General features: G+C 38.3%; 1 protein-coding gene across 1 annotated transcript in view; it reads left to right on the forward strand.

Moving 5' to 3' along the window:
• The window catches only part of STK32B (serine/threonine kinase 32B), a 179,100-nt gene that overhangs the window by 26,217 nt on the left and 127,685 nt on the right, over positions 1 to 25,198 (forward strand). Inside the window, exons 2-3 of the mRNA XM_037384961.1 lie at positions 919 to 974; positions 9,637 to 9,788. Of these exons, the coding sequence (XP_037240858.1) occupies positions 919 to 974; positions 9,637 to 9,788 (208 nt within the window). The remainder of the gene's footprint in view (positions 1 to 918; positions 975 to 9,636; positions 9,789 to 25,198) is intronic.

A 25,198-nucleotide genomic window follows, 5' to 3' on the forward strand; every position in this document is an offset into this window, starting at 1 on the left:
TTGTCAACTCTGGTTCACAGAGTTTAGCTTTAAGTGTGATTCTTTTCTGACAAGTGACTGTAAAAACCCTATCACACATTGTCACGTTTGTTTTTCAGTGGCTCTATCAGTTTTGTTCAGGATGTTGCTGGATTGTTTTTTAAACCACTAGACCTACCAATGAACCAGAGATTTGAAAGCCATGCTTTGTTCAGTGTCATGTAACACCAACAATAACAGCATTTTTGAGAAGTGAAATCTCTCACCCACCTTCACAGCAAACCACTCTGGTGTCTAGGGCAGACTGTGCTGTCAGATTTTCACGAAGTAGGAGTAAATCCATCCTACTCCCAAAGTAAAATGAAGTCTTCCAAAACAGACCTATGCGACATCCATGAAACAGTCTTACAATATTAGCATTAGCATATATTATGGTGGCAAAGTTCAGAGGGGCTGATACTGCTAGCTCATCATGGGACAAGCTTCCATCACCGTAACAGAATATGGGAATTGCCCTGCAGAGTGATTACTGTAACAAACCTGTCCTTATGTTACTATGTATCTGTAAGCAGACAGTGGTACTTACCTGAATTATTCAGTACCCTTCTAATAGATCTTAATCTTTCTGGACAATGCTGAACAGAATTTGCTAATACCTGCGTAACGCTAACTTGTTGCTTGGTTAGGACAGAGCTATGCTTCTTTTTGGAGATACTGGGCACTGGAAGTATTGGGCAACATGGGCTGATGAATAAAATTAATTGAAACCTCCTCTTTGCTAGCTATTAAATATGTTTGGTGTTTCAAGAGAAAAAGTAAGCACCACATGGTAAGACGACATTAGTTGGAAACACTGTTATTTCTTTTCTTATCTGATTTCTGATTCTGACTTAGCACTCCACAAACTATTTCCCTTTTCTTCTCTCCTTTATTTTGCAGTTAACTTTGACCACTTTCAAATATTGCGGGCTATTGGGAAAGGGAGTTTTGGAAAGGTAAGAATCAATTTATTTTTAGCAGCTAAAAATCTAATAGAGAATTCCTTTGTGTATTTCTGGTGTGACCTGACTGGGGTAAAGGAACATAGGTTTTGTAGCCTCTTGTTCCTTAAAGACATCTGATCATCAGTATGAATTGAATTTTACTATTCAATGAATTATTTCTGTTACAGTATATTCACTAAAATTAATTGAGTAAAAGTTATTATAATAATTAAAACTCCTCAACGGGGATTAGCAGAATTTAGAAACCAGTCCCCAAAAGAAAAACAAAGTCAGAGCAGACTACTTTTTTAGGCAGTCCACTAGAGTGATCTTGTTCTTAAATATCCAGACTTATTCACGTCTTTAAAATAATTGCTGTATTTTGAAGGCACTTTACATAGATTCAATACACTTGGGACTATATAAACTGACATACACTGTAATTATGATCACTGAGTAAATGTTTGTTCAATTCAACAGGCTTTTGCTGAAACAGAGATTAATGGTTTGTTTACACATGAGTAGATGACCTTTCTTTCATATAATAAAGACTATTACAAGGTTTTACATTTTTATATGGGTAAATACAAGGCCATACAATCAAAGAAAATCATATTATAAAAATATTAGAAACCATTTCTTGTAGGAATACATTTAAAGGTGAAATATAATTTCAGTAACTGATCAAGAGATAGCTATCTAGATCTTGATTTCAGTGATTCTTGAGGATATGCCAGTTGAGTGCTGGTGAGCTGCTTCTGTAGTTATGCATTAAGAACAGGATTTTGCTGGCTCTTGGCCTTCAGTGCAGAAAAATGACTTTCATTTTACAGAAGCTGGATATACTTCTCACAGAGGCAGCATCATCCTTCACGGCATGGTCCTTATTAGGTTCAGTAGTTTCCAAGAGAAATTCTCTTCGAGGTTGATAAGAGATAAGCTGTTAGTACAAAATGGTATTCAATAATCCCTTAAAAATCAGGGCAGCTGGAGATCTGTGATTGTTTATTAACATAATACAGTGATGTAATATCATATAAAAGTAAATAGAGGTCCAGGAGTGCAAGTTAGATACAGGATAGGCAGTTAAAGATGTATTCAAATCATGCTGGCCATCACAAAGATCACTTGCGCCCCTCTTCAAAGCTTGCCCAATCACACCTCTACCGTCTCTGTCCTTTCAAAGGGGCCCTCACCTTTCCACACTATGCAGGAAATGTTTGATCGACTCTTCTCCATGGCATTCGGGAAACTAGTGAGTGTTTCTATGATATTTCTAGAAACATCTAATTTTCTTACAGATTCACATGGCTGCAGCGTTCTTGTGAACCTGCTTTGGGGAGATGTATGGGTAAGAATCCTGAGAGAACATGTGTAATGCCAGAAAGGACTCATGTGTGAGTCGTCTCTAAACCTAAATCCTTACTTTGCGGCTGTCAAATGCAACAGAGCAGTCTTTGGCATAACAGGCGTATTTTTCCCAAATGAATGCAAGCGTTTGACGAATCACCTTGTTTTCCTTCCACAGACAGGGAAAGAAAGAAACCCATTTTAAAATAACCTATTATACCATAGCCAAAAGTACAACATGGTAAATCAGTCACTGTTTCAAGTGTCTTTGTGAGTCAGGCTTGCCTTTATCATTCATTTAGAAGCCTCGTTGCTGGCAACTTTTCCTGTTACTGTCCTTCTGAAAGTATCTGGCAGCAAAAAGCATCAACAAATGATGCAAGACCTGTAATCTCTATTGACTCGCTGTTTACTGTTTGGGGTCTATTGTGCTCTAGCATCCTGCAACATAGAACACCATGTTCAGTATCGTGCCTTCCTTAAACTGCGCTCTTCCTTTATGGCTGCTCTGTGGCCTTTTCTATTTTCTGAGAGCAGTAGGATGTTTTAAGACATGCTCTACTTTTTTATTTTATTGCTGTTGGTACAATCTCTCTTTCTTTCTCTCTCAAATTACTCTGGTTGCTACAGCAACCTTACCTCCTGCAGCAATATCCTGCAGAGGCCTATCTGATATGGTGGAGACTCTCTGCAGCTCAGCTTGCTCTTGTGCACGGCACTCAGGGTGATCCTCAGCACCTCGCCTGCTCCATCAGGCCAACCCTGTGGAAGGAAAACTGTTTCAGCATCTATGCTCTGTCCCTCCCAGCTAGCTTCAGAAAGCAACCCCCTGCCTTTTCCTCTGGCATTTTCAAGCCACAGTAGCAACGTTTGCTGTTACAGGCATTCCTAGGCCTTTTGGTATCAAGTGCTTTGTATCTCAAGAGCTTGCCTTTTCTGAGAAGTGGCCACCTGTTTTAAGCTGCTGCCTCAGTACACGCTGTTTCTTAGGGACATGTTAAGAGCAGGTGCAGTCTTGTAAGCACTGTAGTGTCTTCCCCAGAAAAAGTGAAGATACATCACAGCAGTTGTGAGAAGGGTAGGAAATGGGTGTGAAGAGAAGAGAAACAAGGAGCACGCCTTTGTTTCCAGAAACAACTAGGCTCACTTGAGAGCTCAGGTTGAACCTTGGTCAGGGACAGATGAAGGTGAGCTCTGAGCCTATGTAGGACCATTGTACCCACAGCTTCTGTGTAAGTCAGTGGTTCAAACCAAGTGCAAGCTATAGCAGAATGCTCACTGAATACTTGCTTCCACTTTTGGGCATGTGTATACATCCCTGGTTTATATATCTATACATACAGATACTAGTACAGACCTGTGAGCTGCTGCAAGGGTACCAGTGTCACCAGTGAGTACAGGGTGGTACCAGTGAGGTACATGGGTGTTGGTCTCTTCTCCCAAGTAACAAGCAATAAGATAAGAGAAAATTACCTCAAGTTGCAGCAGGAGAGGTTTATATTGGATATTAGGAAACATTTATTCTCTGAAAGGGTTGTCAAGCACTGGAACAGGCTGCCCAGGGCAGTGGTTGAGTCACCATCCCTGGAGGTATCTGAAAGACGTGTAGATGTGGCACTTAGGGACATGGTTTAGTGGTGGAGTTGGCAATTCTGGATTAACAGTTACCTTAAAAATCTTTTCCAGCATTAATGATTTTGTAATTCTATGTGGCACTACTCTAAAAGTAGTCTTGCTGGCTTCAGTGACCTTGCTTTGATGGGTAGATTCTTTGGTGTCCTCATATGTAACGGGAAACATTGAATATTTTTTCTCTTTTTGGAAGACCTTTAAACTAGTTATGCTTGGCATGTTACAGCTACTAGTATTTCCAAATAAATGTGAAGTGGGCCAGGTCAAAAATTTTGTGGAAACTGGTTTCATTCATATATTAAATATTTGCCTTCTAAGTCAATTCAGGAGTAGACAATTTAAAATACTCAAACCAAAAATGCCTGACATTGGTCTAAGTAGCTATTTCTTTATGATGTGTACTTTAAAAGTACTCTCTCATGTTTAATCTGGCTGTTTTTTTCCACGTTATTATGTGTAGAACCATCATTCTTTATAAAAGAAAATATTGCAAAAAATTACACATTTGAAGATGATCCAGTAAGTACAAAACTGACTAGGAGTGAAATACAAGAATTTTTCTTTACTGCAATAGGAGCCATATAAATGCAGGCTTACTGCCACAAAACAATTTGTATTCTGGTGCAACAACTAGTTTTCAGGGATATTATAGTACCAATTTTCTTCAAGTTCTCTGTTCATGGGAGCTGGTATATTGAACAATGTGACCTCCTTAAATTAAATTCAAATTATGATTTCAATGTACAAACTCTTTCTCCTGTTTGTCTAAGATGCTGAGACACAGGACTTAGTTCTGATTAATTTGGTTATATAAAACAGTGACTTCCTCTGCTGTAGTAATTGAGATTGCACTCGTGTAAAACAGATGGGAGCCCAGAATCACATCTGCACTGATTGAAGGTACTTTACTAAATAATATGCAAAGTATTTCAGAAAAAATATGCTTCTATCCTAAAAGCAATATAATACACAACTGCAGAATATTAATTTTTTTGACAGTATAACCACCTATTTTTTTAGCTTGAGCTAACATGAAAGGATACTAGGCAGATGCTTGGTCCCTGCTCCAGATGTCATGGTTTGCTCAAGGGAACCTGAAAATGAATCCTCCTATATCAAGGAAATTCCCTGGCAGTGTAAAGCCAAACTTACAACATTTATTCTCCAACCTCTCTGTGTAAATCTTCCCAATTCTGCTTGTAGGCTAGGACTATGAGCATTAATTTTTCAGAGTATGTGGGTAAGAACAGACAAGGTAGCAGTATTCCAGGCACATGCTTCATGGCAGATTTGTCAATTCCTATACTCGGTATGAAATGTACAGCTGATTTCTGTTCTGTAGTCCCCTTTGTCTAGGTGAGTGTCTTCTGCTTGTGCAGTGCCACAGCCCCTCTGCTGAGCTGTGATTTCTTATGGCAGCTGTAGTTGCCCCATCTGATCTACTGACCTGACATAAGATACACAATAATATGACACAGGAGTGGGTGAATTGTACGCTCCAGCTTGTCAGCTCTCCACCGGACAGTGACCTTGCACAGAAGAGCTTTCTCTGACTGTATTTTTGCATCTCTCCTTTTTTATGACCTGTCATGAAACCATATCATGTGGTCGTTTGAGAGGTCTAAGTACTCATGTGCCAAACTCAGAACAAAATGGCTTTATTGAGACTAAGTGCACCTGATCACTGCTGTTATTTCTGGACCAAGCACACAGCAACTGCAAGTCTTTTGAACTTTGTGGGAAAACAGGAGAAATCTGTGTTTCTCAGCAAGTCAAATTTTTCAGCCTTCCCCTTCTTTTGGTCTGCAAAGAGGTTGTCTGAAGCTACCTACGGCTGCTCAGCTGACACAGCATTATGCAGCTTTCTGCAGCAAGCCATTAGCAAATTCTGCCCCAGTTTTACTCAACTATCTTCCTTCACTTACTACAGGCTCTGCTGTAGCCCATAGGGCACTTTGTTGCCCATTGCAGTCTCAAGGGCTGGGGGACCTCTTAATCTGCAGGTCAAACTTGATCTGTAAGTGCTCTATTTTTCGCATGTGAAATCAGAGTAAATCCAAGAAGGTAGCTTAGAAGCGGACCATAGTGTATGTGGCTCCTGAAAAGTGAAGTTTAGTCCTGCAAGTCATAATCTGTTGGTTTTCTTCCCCTGGCTCTGAGGGAAAGTGGATCCAAGACACATTCTGGTCAAACTTCTTTTAACCTGATAGTTTTGAAGGAAATTCATTGTTACCTTCTCCTAGATGTAAAAATAATAATAGTGATAATAGCTGACACATGTAGAAAACCCTTCCTTAGAAACTGGATGTTTTCACAGGAAACGTAAAAGTAAGCACCATATAACTCCAAAGAATATTAATGAGGATCCATATTGCCTATGTTTAAATACATACAACACAGATGACTAGCTAGGATGTAGGCATCTACAGTTTCTTTAAGGGGACTTTAGAAGAGAAGCCATCCTTCTAGAAGTGTTCCCCTGGACCTATTTAGACCCATACCTTAGGTGGAGATGGATGTGCCTGTCCCTCTCTGCTGACTATGAAGCTGGATAGTTGTTGAGTTCACGACCCTGATATGTGGTTTAAAGCATCACCTATAGAGACTGCTGAAGCAGTGATATCATTTTGAGCAGGGCACTGTCTGGGCTTTGGTAAATGATATTTACAGAAAGATTGAAAGAGAATGTTTTAGTAGCGTGAGCATGGCAGGCTTCCGTACTGACGTGTGTAAATAAAGGCAGTTCTGCACAGACTTCCACAATAATGAGGATTTGTTTGTTAAGGTGCCACAGTACCTGTTTGTCTCTATTTTGAAATGACTCCTTTTGAACGAATTCAAATCATAAATATCCCTCCCTCCCCCCCTCCCCCCCCAAATTTAAACATTTCCCATTAAGACTGTACATGTGAGGTGAGCTCGAGGGCTTTTCCTTCCTTTCCTGCAGCAGAGGAAAAGCTTCAGCTCGTTGGCATCCTGCTCAGAAGAAGAGCTAACAGCCAGCAGGTAGAAATGCCAGGGAGGCTCTCTGCTATGGTTCAGTGCTGTCATAACAACGTCAGGCTTTTTCACAATGACATCAATGTGGCTGCACCTTGTATTTCCTGATTTTTACTAGGAAGTAGCTTTAGTATATTAATTAAAATCCTATTGATTTTAAAACCATGTTAAAAGATGTGCATTGGTACGCATGTTGCTAGAAAATGTTTACTATCATTCTGCTTTAAAGCTGTATGCTAGGCAAGCTTCTGCTAACAGAAGGTTTGTTTCAGCTGTGTTGGATACCCTTGTCTTTACTGGCAGGTAAGAGAACTGCCTTCTGGAGTCACAGCAGTGTTTCAAAACCTGTTTACATTGCATATTTAGGTGCTATATATGGTCCTAGTTTGCTGCATTGGTCAAACCTGTAACTCTCAGCTGAGTAAAACATCATTGTCTCAGCAGTCTCACTAGTCATCAGGTCAATAGGGAGACTTTGCAAACATCTCAGCCTTGGCCAAGTTTCATATGAAAATCATTCTGCAAATTCATGGAAGTGAATGAACTTCTGGACTTAGGTTCTGATCCCAAATCCACAAATATTGTACTTTATAATATGATTCACTAAACTTGAAATCTCAGACAGGATGTCAGGAATTCCCCCTGCAAATTTTGCTTATACTTTTGAAGAATCTGTGGAACCTTGAACAATTAATTTCTATCCCTCTATTTCAGTTCAACCTCACCTGCTGCCTCTTCTTCCCCCAAAAATCCAACCTCAGTTCCCCATTGTTCCACAGCCTGTGTTCTTTCCATAGAAGTGTTCTTAGGGGTCTTTCCATATTAGTTATCTGAAGGGCATCGCCAAAATTCAGACTTTCCATAACAGCCCACAGAGGAAAATTAAACAAAATATGGGTACGTGCCATTGTGCAACATTGATGGGCTCAAGACAAAACATCACCATCCATGTTTTACTTAATTAGCAGAACATCTCCCAATGTTAGGAAAGGTAATTAGAAACTCTGCTTAATTACACATTATCATTATAGGTTAAACGTACTCTATTAACTCCTCTCTTTGAAGTAGATTTGAGCTCAAGGACATATTTCATGGAAATAGAGTTGCATGAAAATAAATGTAATTTGGTTTCACTGGTCCAGTTCCTCTTGGAGGAATTGGAAAAAGTTTGGGGAAGTAAAATATGCTGATGGTACACTCCTGGAGCCTTTCGTCTGCATATAAGACATCAGTGACCACACGGTAGGTCTCTCTAGGGTCCTCACCCTGGCACTGGTGGTTCATCACCAAGTCCAGAATCCAGATGACACCTTGTTAAAATCAGAGGTTTCAGCTGTGGGAAGTTGTCTTAGTTTCTCCAGACCATTTCTGAATGTTGAGCACACAAGTTTCTTAAAATACGACTCAAAACCAAAGGATTAATTTTTGGTTGACACCATGTTGTAATCTGATCTCTGAGCAAGTAATTTTATGTGTGTATATTATGGGTGTATACTCTAACTTTATATGTGTATAATATGGGGGTGTGTGTGTATGTATATGTGTATGTACGCAGAATAATATTGTCCACACCAAGCAAATCCAGAATATCCTTGAATTTAGACACTACAGAGCTGTGATATCTAAACCAGAGACTTCCAGTACAAGTCTGCGTACATCCTGATAAGGGAAAGTTCTGACTGGCACCTATGTCTGTATCAGTATTATTAAATATTGCACCAAAATAATATTTTAAATTAATATTCTCTTGGCTGTGAAGTTACACTAGGAGTATCACTTCAAAAAGTCCTGATCGGTTAACAGGAAAACCCCTTCAGAGTAAAAGATTGTTAAGGATATAGTTTTGATCTATATGTGTATGTGGGGCTGTTATGAAGATAACATTTACACCAGCTTTGGGGATAAGACACGGAACAACCTTATATTTCTGTGTTGCTAGAAATCACATTTAAAATGATGGTTCTTGGATGTGGTGCTGGTGACACTCTCCAGTTTCATTCACGAGGTAAACTACCATGATGAAAAACAATTCAGGCCTTACATGGGAGTTCTCTTGACTAAGATTTTCTTCTTGCATTTACAGTGTTATTGGATTTTTGTCAAAAAAAGAAAACAAAGTTAAAGCAACGAAATTTACTGCCAGAGACTAAATCATTGTAATGGTCTCTTGTGACTTCAAAAATATTATGATGAATCTCTGTATGAAAATTATTCTTCTTTTCTACAATAATTAATGGAACAGAATTCTGATATTTAGATGAAATATTGAGCCTTGTGAACATAGGCTTTGTTTATGATGCAGTAATCAAGACGTGTATTGACTTGCAGGAATGAGGACAATGATTTTGCGTTTTCCTAGGCAGGAAGCAGTGATTTCTGTGACTAATGAAATAGTCTGTAATTCAATGATTGGAGTGTATTCCTCCCAGATTTACTGTGTAACTTCTGAAAGTTATGTCACTTTTCTGGGTCTTTACTTCCTCTTATGTAGGTGTGGGGTGTTCTTTATTAATTATGGTCTATTACAAAGAATCCTACATAGCTGTGATGTGGACTTTCTGAGGGTGTTACTAGGTTGTAGGATCCAGATTTGTGTTATCGAAATATCATAAAAGGTTCCTTTTTTTCAGAATCACTGTTGAGTTTCATTTCTGTAGGTGTCAAACTTTTTCTTTATTTTACTGTCAATTAGGTGTGCATTGTACAGAAGAGAGACACCAAGAAAATGTATGCCATGAAATATATGAATAAACAGAAGTGCATTGAGAGAGATGAAGTTCGAAATGTTTTCCGGGAGCTTCAGATAATGCAAGGCCTGGAGCATCCCTTCCTAGTCAATCTATGGTAAGCGAATCTTTAACATTCTATCAAGGATCTTTTGTTTTCTCCTATTGCTGAATCAATTCAGGCTGTGGAAGGCTGGAAAGCTGCAAAGTGTGAAAAAATTTTCATGACCTCTTTTAAGGTATTTAGGTTTTGCAGCAGGCTTTATTTTTCAAGAATATTTTAAAGGTGCCCTTTTGCATTAGAATATTTAAACACCACATTCAGCTTTACATTTCTGGTTTGATTTCTCTCTAGATTGTTATAGCAGTGTGTGGAAATGCATTGGTCTGTCCAGCTTCATCTTTTCTTTTTGACAATACTTGGACTAAACACCTGTTATAAAGCTGTGGAATATCAAATCCAACCATTCAATTAAATTTTTTTTTAGTTGATTTGGAAAAATAAAAAAAAAAATCAATTACTTTTATAAATGGCTGTCATGGGACAATAGAAAAGGATCTTTTGTCACTTGGAGTTTCTCTTATCTTCCCCGTGCTAGCCACTGAATGCCTTGGTCATGCCTCGTGAGTGTGAGAAAATGTTGGTCAAGTAATGACTAGCTTCAACTACACCACCAATTTAAAATATTTGCTGGCTTTTATGTAGTGATAGTAGTAATGTGATGGAGCCTTTTCCTCCCTTATCTAAAAATGGCCTATATAATTTAAGAAAAAGGGGACATAAACCATTACGGTATGAAAATTGCTCATTTCATGAATAGCTTCATTACCTGCATATGGTGACAGTGCACACAGACCTGTTTTGTGAGTTTTAGCTGTCTTAGTAAAGGTCCGTACCTAGGCTACAGCCTTTTGCCTGTCCTTTAGCTCACTCTTGACCTGTACAGGCGAACTTGGCATCTTTCATGAATTGTAAGCCAAATTATTTTCTGGCTTGAGTCAACACAGCTTTAGTATAATTACATTCACTTTAACGAGCAAAGCATTTGATCCCAAAATTCATTCAAAAAGGACCTAATCATATATATGTAATCTATCTAGCTATCTCTGTATATCTCTCTGAAGTGCTCTCCACTTGACATGAATGATCATATTTGAGCTAACCTAATATTCTGTTGGAGGTTTAAAGAAAAATAAACATTGTGACTGTAATATAAAATCTTCCCAGTATAATTTCCAAGGTTCCAGCAACCTGTACTCTGGGGATTTCTTCACCAAAGATGTGGTATCTCTGTGCTTAACAGCCTGTGGATTTTTCTTTCATGCATTTGATTAATATCTTTTAATCTCGCACAAACTTTTCCTCTTTATCAAGAGATGGGAAAGTTTCCGCTGTGTAACTAGGCACTGTGAAGAAACAGTCATAAGTTAACATGTTCTACAAGATACTTCAGTAAACATAACAGTATTGAAGGACTAAAGATCAAATATTTATTGTGAAACAAAAAGTATGCTAGATTCCAATTACTGAATTATAATCAGCTAATCAAAATTCTTTCTTGTTTTCTTTTTTTATGCGAAAGATTAAATCCAAAATAAGCAATACCTTAAAATCTGTTTGGTGTGATGATGATTTTTTTTTTTTAAATAATTCGTTCTTTTTGTGCTTCTGAGATACTGTCACGAGATCTCAACACTCAAGTGTTATACTATATGTGTATATGAGAAATGTAGAAAATGAAAGAGAAATTTAGTACTCTAGAATTAACAAAACATTTCAGGCAAAAAGGAACCTATTCAAGATGCTCCAGTGCAATAAGTGTGTTCTCTAGCAATGCTAATAGTTGACCGGTCTATCTAGGATGCTTATTAGCTTATTAAGTAGAATTTTCACTGAAGGGAAGCCACTGAGGCAGCCTGCTGACCCATCAAATCACATAATAAACGACACATCACCACGCATGGATGGGGCCTGAAATTTAGCACTTGCATTAAAGCTTGTGACACAGCTCAGCAGCCAACAGTCCTGTCTCCCTGTCACCAAGGTTAATTTTCAGGTCTATGGTATGAGACAGAAGAACATGGAATAGTCTGAAGACTTACAGTCAGATCTAAAATCAGTGCCCACGTTCAGGAATAGTCCTGTGAAGGTTTTCAGTTTGTTTGTGCAACCACCCAGCCCCTGCTGCCTTAGCATCTCGGTGTTTCACAGCCTGAAATCCCCACGCAGACATACTTTGGTTCTTCTTAAGGCCAAAACATGAATGTGTGTAGGTACAGCTAAGCTAGTAGGTGAAACAGCATCCAGGAACATTCCCAGGTGTTGCCTGATGCAGCTGGACTGGCCCTTGGCATGCGGCTGTCCTATGTGAGCCGCCCCTTCCCAAACAGCTCTTGGATAGTTCCAGACTCAGTGTCCCGCAGATCAGTGTGGTGTGGCCAGTGCCCTTCAGCAGCAAAGACTTTCTAGCAGAGGCACAAACTGCCCCCGACAGCTGGCCTAAGTGGTTGGAAATGTTCCCCAGCATGTCTCAGCTACTACCATAACCAGAGTGGGTAAATGAGAGCAGGAGATCCTACTCTAGGGACCTCCATCCTTCCTGTCAAAGGGGGGCAACAGTGTAGTCAAACCCTGGATATGTGAGACTCTACTGAGATTCAGGGAGTTGGACATATGCAATTAGAACTGTAGAAAATTTTCAAAAGATCATTTCATTGACACAGTATTTTCACCTGATTTGCTCATCTGAAACATTACGCATTCAAGTGTCTACTGATTCAAAGCCCTGACTCCACAGTGAGCTACTGAACTACTGCAGAACCTATATTCCACCCTGGGCTAGCACAGCAATGCAAAGTTTTGAACCCAAGCCTCCCCAGACTTAGTCTCTACTACCCTAAATCACTCATTCTTTGTACCAGCCCCATAATATTTTTCTCTAATTAGCCTTGCACAATCCTAAATTAATTTAAAATAATTTCTGATGTATTTCTGGAGAGTCTACGCTGCAGTAGTGTGTTCCAGACCTCTGAATGCTCTTTCTCAACTTTTGCCTGAATTTCAAGATGTTCTACACATTGTCGTCAAATAATGACTGCTGTTATTGAACTACAAGAGCACAACACAAATATCACAAATGACTGATGAATAATGGTCACATCTATTCTATTAACACCAAGACACATGAAGCTCTTAAACATATTATTTATATTTTATTTATTTATTACCATGAAAAAGGAACACTGCAAGTACAAATGAAATATTCCTTAAACATATTTTGTGTTCTCAGCAAAAATCTCTTCAAATAACAGCATTTTCATTGATTGTTTGTGAATTAGCAGCTTGTTTGATTATTTTTACTTGCAGTTTAGATGCAATAATATTTTACATTGAATACATTTACATTGTATCTGTAACTTACAGTAGATGATTAGCAGGAATCCATGAGATTTCCTCTTATGAGTCAATTCTCAGTATACTAATGGATAGAAGGAAACAGTTGAAACTGCATTTCTTCAATAGTAATTGTAGCTAGGTTTGTGTTTCATTATTCAGAGTTAAGATTTTTTTCCCTGTTATTTTATTAATTGCATTGTAAATGTACAAATGGGCTGTAACAGGATCTACTAAGTCTATCTTGTTTCACAAACTGGAATATTAGCAAGGAATAGTTACGTCATGGTGTATAGGCAATAACACAGCTGCAGCTTGTGTAAATGTTGAGTTCCTCTTGATCAGGCTGTTTTGGACTAGTCTGTCTTTCTAGGGGCTAACAGACTCTCTAAGGGTGTACATCAGTTTTCAAAAACCCTGCTTAAGGTAAGATTGTGGTGACAAACTCAGAAATCCCATCAGCCTACTAATTTTAATTGGTATCTTCCTACTTAGCTGGGGTATCCAACTTTGATTTCTCAAGGATATTCAGAAGTAATTATTCTGAGAAGGTAAGTATCAATCTGCTGAGAGCTCTGCTGCAGCTCCCACATTAGCAGACAGGCACTGACACTGTTCACTTAACTAAACACTAATCCTCCTAGCGAAAGTCAGTAATTTAGTTATAGGCAGGACACAGACTAAGATGAGTAGTGGTGAACAGCTTTTCCAAAATGATTTAATTATGCCTTTTACATTAGATTGTCACTGGATAAAAACTGAAAACAGGCTTTGTATGAGGAACCATAGTAAAGTGTGTTTGCACAAAACACTTTGTCAGCTTGTGGTTGAAGTGTTGTGTAGTCTGTGAGGAAATGGGGATCTCACCACCCATGCTAAAGGAAGCCCAGAGCTCATGTCTCCTGCTGTCCAGACTAGCTGATTACTTGTCTCCCTACAGAAAGCATGGTGATGGTGCCAAGAGATTTGTTGATATAAATATTCTATTTGCCCCTTTTAATCTCAGTGAAAAGTAATTAGCTGGCTGGACCAGTCTGGATGACACTTCAAAAGTCTTCAGAAAAATCATCATTTCTTTCTTGATTTGAAAGGGAAATTACTTATTTTGGTTGCACTGTCCCTTCCCCTTGATTCCTCCCTCCCCTAATCCCCAATTATGCGAAGCAAGATTTAAGATTAGGCAGGTAGCCTAGATCTAATCTACTGTTCTTTTATCTGGAAGGGATATTCATAATGAAAAAATTAGGGAATCTTATTACCAAAATACTGGCATTTTTTTTTCAAAGTATTTTCTGTAAGAACTTCAGTGTCATCAAAAATGGTTTTTTTCTTTTGGATGAATTGAAATGAAATCTTACTTCTTTTAATTCAAAACATCAAATCCAAAATCTGTATTGAAAAGTATATTTGGAGGAAATTCTGCTCATGACAGAGCAGAGTTTGTGGGACTGTCCCTGTCCAGAACAGCTGATTTCAAAAGTTAATCATCCAGACCTTCAAAATGAAATTAATATAGTGGTAATTCTCCCAACGGTTCCTTGAACCAAACTGAATACTAAACAAGCACATTAATCTTTCTTTGAGGAATTACATCATCAAAAAGAAAAGTTGGCAACTCTGGAAACAAACATGACGACTGGAAAGCCCTTTAGTTATGCATGGTAACTGCACAAAGAAGTAATGAGATACACGTAAACAATCTGTCATCAGTTAAATTCTCATGGAGAGAAAGAGAAGAGGAAAGAAGGTAAACCTTCTGTAGAGGGTAATTCTGCTGGCATCCACCAGTAGCCCCACCATCCACAAGAGTATAGAACAGCTAATATAAAACAAAGGTAACGTTTCAACTCCAAAAGATCTATATTAAAGAGGTTTTTGAGGTTCGTGCATCTTCTCTGAGCTTTATTAAATTGAACTTCACAGTCTCAACTTATAAATCATATTGTTTGAAGTATGAACTGTCTTTCATAACATCTGACACAGAAAAGAATCATTCTTCTGTAAATGCTCATAATAGCTTAGAGGATAGCGTTTTTCGGGAAGGACTTGGGGTTGATTTATAACCTTCATTTTAGAAATTGAATAAATGCTTAAAGATACGTGAGCCTTGTAGCCAGTTTTATCACTGTTAGAGGCATTTCTGATAATAGAGATCCTTTCTTAAATGAAAAGCAGTCCTGTTTTTTATCAGACCTTTTGTATGTCATGTGGATTTCAAGCATAGATGAATGAGCTGTAGAAATGTCAGCTGCTAATTAAGTCCTGCCTTGAGACTACAATGTGCCCCTCTAAGATCCAGCATTTTATCCATGTTTATCTTCCCCCAAATATCTGGGTGTCCCCTGGGCAAGATGAGTAGTGTTCCTGAAAGGATCCATATTTTAAATATCTTTCTCACAACATGTATTAGGACTGAGTAAAGAGTCAGGTTACCCCCTATGTACCAATGTGGCTAGACTTGTCATTACATGATTTGTCTTCAAACATGAATAGATTCACTGGCTGCTTTGAAAAAAATACAGTTTACCACAAAGGACAGATTTTTTTTTTTTTTTTCAAAAAAATCATGTATCAGAATGGCTTCTCTGCTGATGTGGAACAGAGAAATCTGAAAAAGAATTTGGACCATTCCTCAAAACTTTTAGAACATTGAAGTAATCTTATTCTTAATAGTCTTGGTTAAAGCTGTTATATCTTTTTTAAATTGTTGGAACAATTTCAAAGGCAGCAGACGGGAAAAGGTGATTTACATTTTGTCAGCTTATAGGTAATTTTCCTAGTGTAGACAAAGCAGTATGTTTTATGTATTTAACAACCCATAGAGAAGTGTTAGATCCACTCTGAGAATGCAGCTATATTTTGATGTATTTTTTCTTTCTACTCATCAGTCTATGGAAGCTGTATGTATTTCTTTAGACAGATCTACAAAATTACATTACTGGTACCAGCTAGAGTAAGACTAAGTTTCAAATCCAGTGAAAACTGGAACAAGTGTGGAACACATATTGTAGCAAAAATATTCATGTGTTTCTGAATTCACCTAATACCGCAGTCTATCTTCAAAAGAAAGAGGAGGTAAGAAAGAAAAAAGAATTCTGGAGAGAAGAAATTATTTGTTCAGTCTCAAGTGCTGGGTGTGTTGTTTAAAGTACACACATGTACACACACATAACTGGAAATGGTCACTTCCCTGTGAAGGTGCCCTTTCTAGAATAGGCTGGGAGAAATGTCACCTTAGACTGTTCCATAGCACAGCTCTGCCCCTCAGACTGGCATCAGATATGTGCATACACCTACAAAATTAGAGAAAGCAAGAAGATCTGCCTGTGTTTTATTGCTGAGTGGAGCTGAAGATTACCAAGTTACTTTCTGTACCTGGAGCACCAGTTACCTCTCAGAGACCCCAAACACCAAGAGGAGGTGGTTTAGGTCAGTCTTAGGTGAGTTTGCTTAGTGGCTGTGGTGTGTCTGTGTAACTTGCCTTGATGTAGCAGATCTAATCTGGGGTGAAATTATGTTGTAGGGGATGGGAAATGTCTATTCTGATACCTGATATGACCAGCTTTCTGAGCTTCATGAGACTCCATACCAAAGTCTGTGAGTAAAGCCCATGATTTCACAGAAAAAAATTACATGATATTTTTGGATTACCTTAAGGGTCTTTTCCAACCTAAATGATTCTACAAGTCTGTGAAGGAAGCAGGGAGTTTGTGGTGTTTCCTGTTAGGTGACAGGTCAGCTGTGTGCAACCAGCCTGACTGCCTCTTCAGCAGTAAGGGGTTCTGCTGAAAAGTCAAGCTGTGATGATGTGTATCTTAATAGCATGTGGTGGATCCCCAGAGGTCATGAAACAACAGATCCTGACAAACATTTGGTTTTCCTGGAGAGTAACGAAAGTGCTCAATGCACTTAGCTCTCTTTGGTCATACCCAGCTGCTCTAAGCTTGGTTTATGGAAGAAAGACTATGATGTTGCCCACTTTGGATATGTCTATGCTAGTAATTTTAAAATGGGTGTTCTTCCTGGACTCTTGAACCCAATCTTCCATACTGCTAAATAGTTTCAGACCCGCCCCTAGCCTAGCTGTAGGCTGGGGCATGAGCACCATCCCACAGAAGCCCCAGGTGCAGCCAGATTGCTCCCAGTAGGCAGCTTGCATGCCACCACCCTGGTTTTGAAGCTGACAGTTTAATAGTTCAGGCACAGACTTTTCTGTGCCATTTGGTCCTGGTGCTGGAGAACGGCTACTGACATGTTTATTGATACCACACATGTTTCTTACTTCTATGAATTTAGCTGAGGTCACAAACCCCAGGCCATGTAGTCCTGGGCCATTCTAGATATTCAATAGGCTACAAGATTCCTTTCTAGGCAAGAAGAGATTGTAAATCAAGGGAGAAAGGTATATTTAGTGTCTTGCACAGAGCTTAGATGGGTGAACTCCTTTTGCTATAGAGGGAGCAAAGGGTGAGTACTTTCCTCAAATAGCTAGATCAGTTCATCGCTTCATTAATGTAAATCTGGAATAGATAAAGATATAGGATTTTTATATCTAAGATTGAAAAATGTTCTCCAGAGCCTTAGAAGAGACAATGATGGAGGAAAAAGGACAGGAAAAGGTGATAAGGCAGCAGGAAGGGTAGGATAATTGGAAGAAGAGAATATAGGAAAGATTTGTCTTGAGTTGTAAATGTTCAGGATATTATTTCTGGCTGTGGAAATTACATTGGACTTAACACTGACAGTTGGTAACCTCTGAATGCTTGTGCTAAATGAATGTTAGCTGTAACATCTTCACTGACTGATGAATGCGTGATCCAACAGTTACTTATTTTTGTGCTGATTTTAGTACCCTAAGATAGTAATTTGCAGTATTGGAACACTGTCTCAAGTCTGCCTGTATTGAATTTTGTTCTGGTGACTAATTGTTTCCTGTGAGAAATTGCTGTCAGCTTGAAATATATATCTTTCGATTTAGTTTTAATATGCTCCTCATAAGAGCAGGATCTGGCCTTTGGCATAGTTTAAGTTTTGATCTTCTTTGCATTAAAAACTGCTGCAATAGATATTTCATCTCATGCGTGTCTCGTTGCAACCTGGGACCTATCTTGGTAGCTTGTCTTCTGCTTCATTCTTACTGAGACAGAGACTTTATTTGCTGACCCGTATTAAACTTTTTCTCACACAAAGCTTTCACTGCAAGAGGCTTTATTACAAACACTGATAAATATAAAACTGCTGTGAAAAATACTCCCTTTTGGTTTAAGAACGTTCAGTTTCAGGCAAGTTCCTCTTATCAATTGTGAATTATTGCCTTGTTCTGCCTTCACAAGGGAATGTGAAGGGAATCTGCTATTCAAAGCAGACCCTCATGAGTTTGAGGTTAGCCTTGGCCATGTCTCAGGTCTGTGGAGTAGATAGTCACAGTAATCCTCAGCACATCTGTGACAAGGATGAGTACTGTTCCTTTTCGGGCAGAAGCAGAGCTCCAGCACTGTGGCAGGGATATTTTCAGGAGAGCTGCAGGGGAGCAGGGTTTCAGTGCTCTCAGCCTAATGAGATGGGAAAGAAAGAAGAAAAGCCCTTAGACATGGCTTCAGACTCCTCAATTTATTTATTTTTTTTCATTCTCTGCTTTAAAGGTTATGAATGCCAAACATGATAGCTAGAGTGTGTAATTAGACTGATAACCAAGGTCCTGTAGGTAAAGTGGTTCTTATAATCAGTGACAGAGTAATGAGTTCCTCATGCAAATCTACTGTCTTCATGCAGGCAGGATTGATTCTTACCTATACTATGGAGACTGGGACTGCAATTAGCCTGTGCTAAAAGTAGACCATGCAACATGCAGCTCAGCCCTGCATTAACAAAGCCCAACAACTGTGAGTCAACCATCGGGATGTAAAATTGTCTTGGATGCACCTGCAAAATTGTTCATAGACATCCAGAGTGTGAATGCAAAGTAGGTGATCATTACAGAATGAAAATAAGCGCTTAACACTTTCACTGCAAAACTTTGATACCGAACAGGTCCTACAAATCTACACCTAGTCCAAAAATGTTATTCTTGGAAATTATTGGTGATGTAATAGGCCTTGGAAATTATTCATAGGGTTTTTTTTGGAATATATATGAAGTTTTAGTGATGATACTTTTAGTACAAATCAGATAAAACACATAGATGACTTCCTTTTTATTTATAAGATGTTGAAGTAAAAGTCAGGTCCCTGATACTAAAAACAAAACAAACCCCACTATGGTACTAGCAAGAAATATCAAAATACTGTTAACTGAAGGAATATCTATGTGCTTCAGGTAATATGTTAGCTCTCTGAGTCAGATCTTTCCCTTTTACTTCTGCTAGAATGCCAAGTCTATTTTTCATTTTGTCAAATATTAAAAGTTGAGGACTTTTTTTACCAAATGTCCTAAAGGACAGAACAGAAGCCGAAAGTCTGTATATGTAGGTAGAAAAGGTGTAAATAAATAAATAAAAATAGATAGCCTGAGTGTAAGGCAACTTAAATTTTATATTGTAAGAATTATATCAAATAGAGTAGATTTAAAATGGCAAATAGTGGGATTGAAGCAAAGCAGGAAGTTCTGTAATGCATTATTGTTTTATCATTGCCTGCTTAGGGGAACCTTTGCTTTGGTTCATTAAAATTTATCAAGGCTGTTGTTATTTCAAAAGTCAGCAACAGATTTTTACAGCATAAGCGTGCTCTTCCATTTTTTTTAATTAAAATTATATTTATTATACAATGAAAGTGCAGTGAGAAGCTGATACTAACATTTCAGAAAATTATTAATGGTATCCTGTTTCTAAATTAATGACAGTTTTGCAGTGTAAAGTTCTAATTAGGAAAGACTAACTCTCGTGTTTCATGAGTACACACCACATAAAGGAGAATTTAACGTTGCTTTTCTACTGATGTTGTACTTATTACAAACTGCATCCTGACCAAGGAAAGGTCATGCACTATGAAGATGACTATTTAAATTCCTCTGCAAAACAGTTGTGGCCATGAGGAAGATGACTTCTGCCTGTAAAATTTTCTCTAGCTTCCTAAACTAGAATTTATCTAAGGTGCAGAGTGCAAAAAGCCAAGGTGGTCTGATTGAGGCTTGTTGGCAAACAAATAAGCAAAATAAAGCTAACAGAAGTAACTCTTCTTTTTGACCATAACTTTCATAGGCTCACCAACAGAACGGCTGGGAGAAGGATGAGGGAAAAATAAGGATGCAAACAGAAATGATAATGAGCCTGGTGAGGGATGTGAACTGTAGGATGAAAGGAGAAGACATTTTTTTACCTTCGGTGTGTACAAAATCTAATGTAACCAGAAAATGTAACCAATATTGGTGAATAAAACAGATTCTTCGAGGTCTGAACTTCCTTTACTGATACAAGAAAATAAAGTAAGCAGAAAAGGAAATGAGTTTTTGTTTCTGAGATGTCTCCAAAGAAGAGTAGAGACAAGCTATAGACCTCTGTGTATGCTGCTCTTTCTGTGGAAGCTGAAAACTCTGCAGCCATTTTTTAAAAACAACCAAAATATTTTGTTCCTCTTGACCTAGAACACTTGAAATACTCCCTTGAGAAAAATATCCTTTACTTGAGAATAATAATAAAACCCAAAATGTTCCTTCATAGAGAAAATAATTTGGTAAATGATAAATAATCAAATGATAGGGTAAAAATGGAATGGCATATTCTAAGCTATATGCATTTAAAACGAGAGTTAAGCTTCATAAGGCACTAGAAAAATATTGAGATATAATTTACAAATTAAGATACTAACATCAGAGAGACGTCAAATATGTTATGGTGGTCTCAGGTATTATCCTTACCATTATTATTGTTTGTCACTTAGTAAATGGTGACATCTGTACTTTCGACAGTCCAGTACTTCATTCCTTAGGGAAGGGTAAGGATTGCTTCTTTCCAGTCAGTACAACCAGCTCTACATAAATTACAGGTAATTTTCACTTCTTGAATGAGCTTTACTGGATGATCCAGGGTTCATATATGAATACCTGCATATTTTTATAGATCTGGGAAGTCTGGTATAGCAACATCTTCCATTTGTCTTTAGCCATGGTCTAGCTGTCTGCGTTTAAGTAGTGTCTAGCAAAGTATGGGCTTAGCCAAGCTACCTACAGTTGTACTATCACTATTCTAAAAGCCTGGTGACATATGATGGTTAACAAGGCTCCTACAAAATAATAAGGGCAGAAGTCTGATTCTGATCCATATTTGGGATCAATAAATTACAGAATTATACCAATGAAGCATAGGATTTTCTAGCATTTTTCCAAGTGGAAACAAGAAGTTTAGCTGTACTGAAAAAATGGCACAAGTCGTTAGGTTATAAAGATATAGAAAGATGACATTAGAACATCTAGAATCACATAGAGCAGCATGTCCTTGGGACTAGCTCTGTGGTGGCCACTTCACACGTGTGCTATCAAGAAATGAACAGATTTTCCTCCATATCCCAAGTAAAAAGCTCCAAGATGAGCATTTTGTGAGAGAAACCCTGTGACCGACAGCCACCTCTGCAGCCTGGGGCAGCTGAACAGCACAACAGGAATCAGAGTAATGGGGGAAAAATCACTACTTTTATGACTCTTTGACCCAGTTCAATGCTAAAAAAGAAATTGAACTTTTCTGTTGGCACTGCTCTGCCAGTGAGCTTGTCTTTAATTTTCCTTTGAGCCCCTAAACAGCTTCATACTGCATCTGTTTCTGTTCCTAATCCATCCTGTTAGGCCTTTTTCTGCGCAGCAAGGTCTATCACTCACTTGTGACATACAGAGAAATGCTTGCTCAAATGCAGTCTCCTGGATTTCCTCTCCTGTTTCTCTCTGTCCTACTTGTCTCCAGAGTCATCTGACTGGCAGTCCATTTTGTTGTATGAAGGCTGTTGATGTCTGGTGAATTCTTTAAAATGATTTATTCTATTTCCTGAAGTGTGGATGGATAAACTAAGTATTTTTTAATGTCTCTCTCTCCCCCCGCCCCCTTTGTTTCTTCCTTTCTGTAAATAATTCAAGACTATCTTATGACCTTTTTAATAGTGTTTTGATACGCCAGCTTCAGGATGCCCCATCAATAAATATTGAATTGCCTGTGGTTCCTTCATTTGCTGTCTATTTGGTACAATTGATGCCACATGCACATTAACTGCATAACTAGTGGCAATGATTGATACTCCAATTCAGATGAAATCATATCTTTAATTAGTGTTATCACAACCTTTGACAAGTATAGCCTGCTTTAATGGCATCCTATATTCAGAATTCTGTAACTGTTCTAATGAACACTCCAGAAAGTCTTTTTTTGTTTGCTTTTATCACTTATTCAGGAGGCATCTGAAAACTTAGCATGTCAGAAAGGCTCTTGCACTCTCCTAAGTTGTCTCCGCTCTTTCCCAGTGACAACAGAAAAATGGGACCTCCAAAATGTTGTCCAGCCTCTGTTCAAGCAGGAAACCTTGGCTGAACACCTTCTGCGTCCCTTGCAGGCATGAGTTGTTTATAAGCTATAGGACACAAGAAAAAAAGGGTGCTGTCAGTAGCTTCAGAGTAATGGAGCTGTCACACGCAGTTGGGTTGGGGAGCAGCACTGTGCAAAGGGTTTTCCAGCTCTGTGCACAGAAAAGGGCAGGAGTCACGGCTGAGGCTCCCAGCCAGGCTGACAGCATGGGGCAGCTGGCACCGGGCTCCTGTCACTTGCACAGTCAGACAGTTTGGTGGTACATCAGCAGAAATCGATTTTCTCCCTACTTAAACACTTTTTTTCCCCCTGTTTAATCAGTCATGTGTGAAGTGATTAACCTTGGGAAAATGCCTTGGTTTATACACTCATAACTCAGAAGTGGAGGATGTATAGTTATAGTGAAATTATATAATGGTGTCTAACGAGTATCTCCTTCCCTGAGACATGGTGTTTTTTGTCGTAGCCTAGAATCAGCGGTAAAGACAAAATTCTGTAACTATCTAGTGATTAACCTGGGAAAAAAAAAGTATTACTCTTAATCTCTTTCTTATTTGGAGAACTTGATTAAATAATAAAAGTTCCATTTAATCTTACAGGACTTTCACCCATGCTATCCTTTACCCTCTTCTACTTTCTCTGTGAATACTGAATTTTTAACATGAACTGCAGCAAAAGCATAAAAGCAGCATGCGTACCATTGCACTTACAGAGACTTCTTCTAAGGACAAGTCTAGAAAAGTGATCTGTGGTGGTTCCTACCTCTTTAAACGCTGAGTCTTTAGAGAAAAATTCAGGTCTGGAAGTAAAGTACAGAGATATCACAGTACACAGGTGAATGAAAGAAGGCAGGTGACAAAGTTGTGTTCAATGAGGACAGATTCTTCCTTCTCAACTATTTCTTTAACTTTTTCTTACTACCGTTTTGATGCTTCCTCCCTATACCAGTGCCCACACCCTGACATCTCCTCTCAAGGCAATTTGGCAGGCTTCTAACCCAGCTTTGTTCCTGCTTTTATGCAGAAACTGCCAGGTTGCAGGTACTAGATGAAAGAGCAGTTCAAAATGGTCTTTTTCTCTTTTAAATTTACCCCTCAAAATATGTTATCTGGGGGCGGGGGCCTTCTATCCATCTTGTACTTCTGACATATTTTTCTTTATAAATATTTATATTTTTATAGGAATATATTTATTTTTTTTAGTAGCAATCTTTTAACTATGCATTTGAAAAGCAAATTGAAGGTGCTGCCATAATGTAACATAACAAGTAACTGCCCAGTACTTCTGCTGTACAGAAGATGCATGGGACATTAATTGTTCCATTGTTTCTTTGCCTTTAATTTAATGTAGGTTTCCATGACAGCAAAGAGAGACAAATCAGTCAAAGCCAACAGTTAAAACTGACAATTTGCATTCTGGTCACTAACCCTAAAAATGTGATGTACATTTAAGTAATTAGGTTGTCTGAGTGTTTGATTACATTATACCACTGTCTCTTCATTTGCAGCAGTCTTCTGTAAAATGTAAACTATTATGGGATGCTGATCTGCAATTCAGACTCTGCTATTTACAGAGTAGTCTGTTCAAATCCAATATGGGTTTTTATCCTAACTAATGCAGTAATATTAGCAATAACAGCAGGTTAGGAGCTGTTATGCTGTATTCTAACTACATTTTTATGTCAAAGTTGTATATAGAGATGGCTGAAAGTAGTTTCAACAGAAAATTTAACAGAAAATGGCATATTGACTTAAAATCTAATTTTTCTCTTTCTTCTAAATCTCTTCTACTAGAAAAAAAATCTGAATATGCAGAAACACCTTAATTCTCTAAAGTTGGCCTTGATTCTCCTGAAAGTTGTAGTCTGATGCACTTGCTTACTGTTTCATTCAAGAGGCAAAGATGAGAGGAGTTCAGGAACACCCAACAATCTAGTTTACATACATTTACATACATATTTTTAGAGAATGCTTGTTTCTTACTGTAAGAAGTGTTTAGAAAAAAAACTTCTTTAAATACATGATTTATATTACTGTTCGTAATCATTAATGCTAGCCTGTAGCACAGGTGTGTTAGTTGTAGGCTTCCCCATATAGAACTGTAATGAGGGGAAATATAAAGTAATTTTAATTTTTCCTAAATGCTGGCAGAGGAGAAATTTAGTTTTAATACTTTCTTGCTGCCAAATGGATCTGATTTAGGTCTACGAAATATGGCAACCTTCTCAAAATGGGTCAGCTGACTTTGTATGAACAGTGTCTCCCACTCTAAATTTGTATTTCTTTTGTGTGATGGAAAGCACTGACATTTTTGTTGAAACACTCACACGCAGAACATCTCCTTCAGCTGTCTTTCTGGAGCATCAGGGTATTTGTGAGTATATCTCCTAAAACATCTGCAAAAGTAATTAAATATGAGGTCTTGCACCTGCATCTCATTGGCACAAGGCAGAGAAGTTACTGTTTTTTCTAAAAGAAATCTGAAGTAATAGAACTTTCAAAATACAAAAGTCTGGGTCAGACATCTGTGGGACAGTTGTCATGTTTTTATGACAAGCAGGGCAGACATGCCCAATTAAACTATTCAGCATTTTCAGTTGAAAAATACTTAGCAGCAGCTGGGGAAAGCTGGG

This window comes from Falco rusticolus, chromosome 1 (genome assembly GCF_015220075.1).
Source record: "Falco rusticolus isolate bFalRus1 chromosome 1, bFalRus1.pri, whole genome shotgun sequence".
NCBI lineage: Eukaryota > Metazoa > Chordata > Aves > Falconiformes > Falconidae > Falco > Falco rusticolus.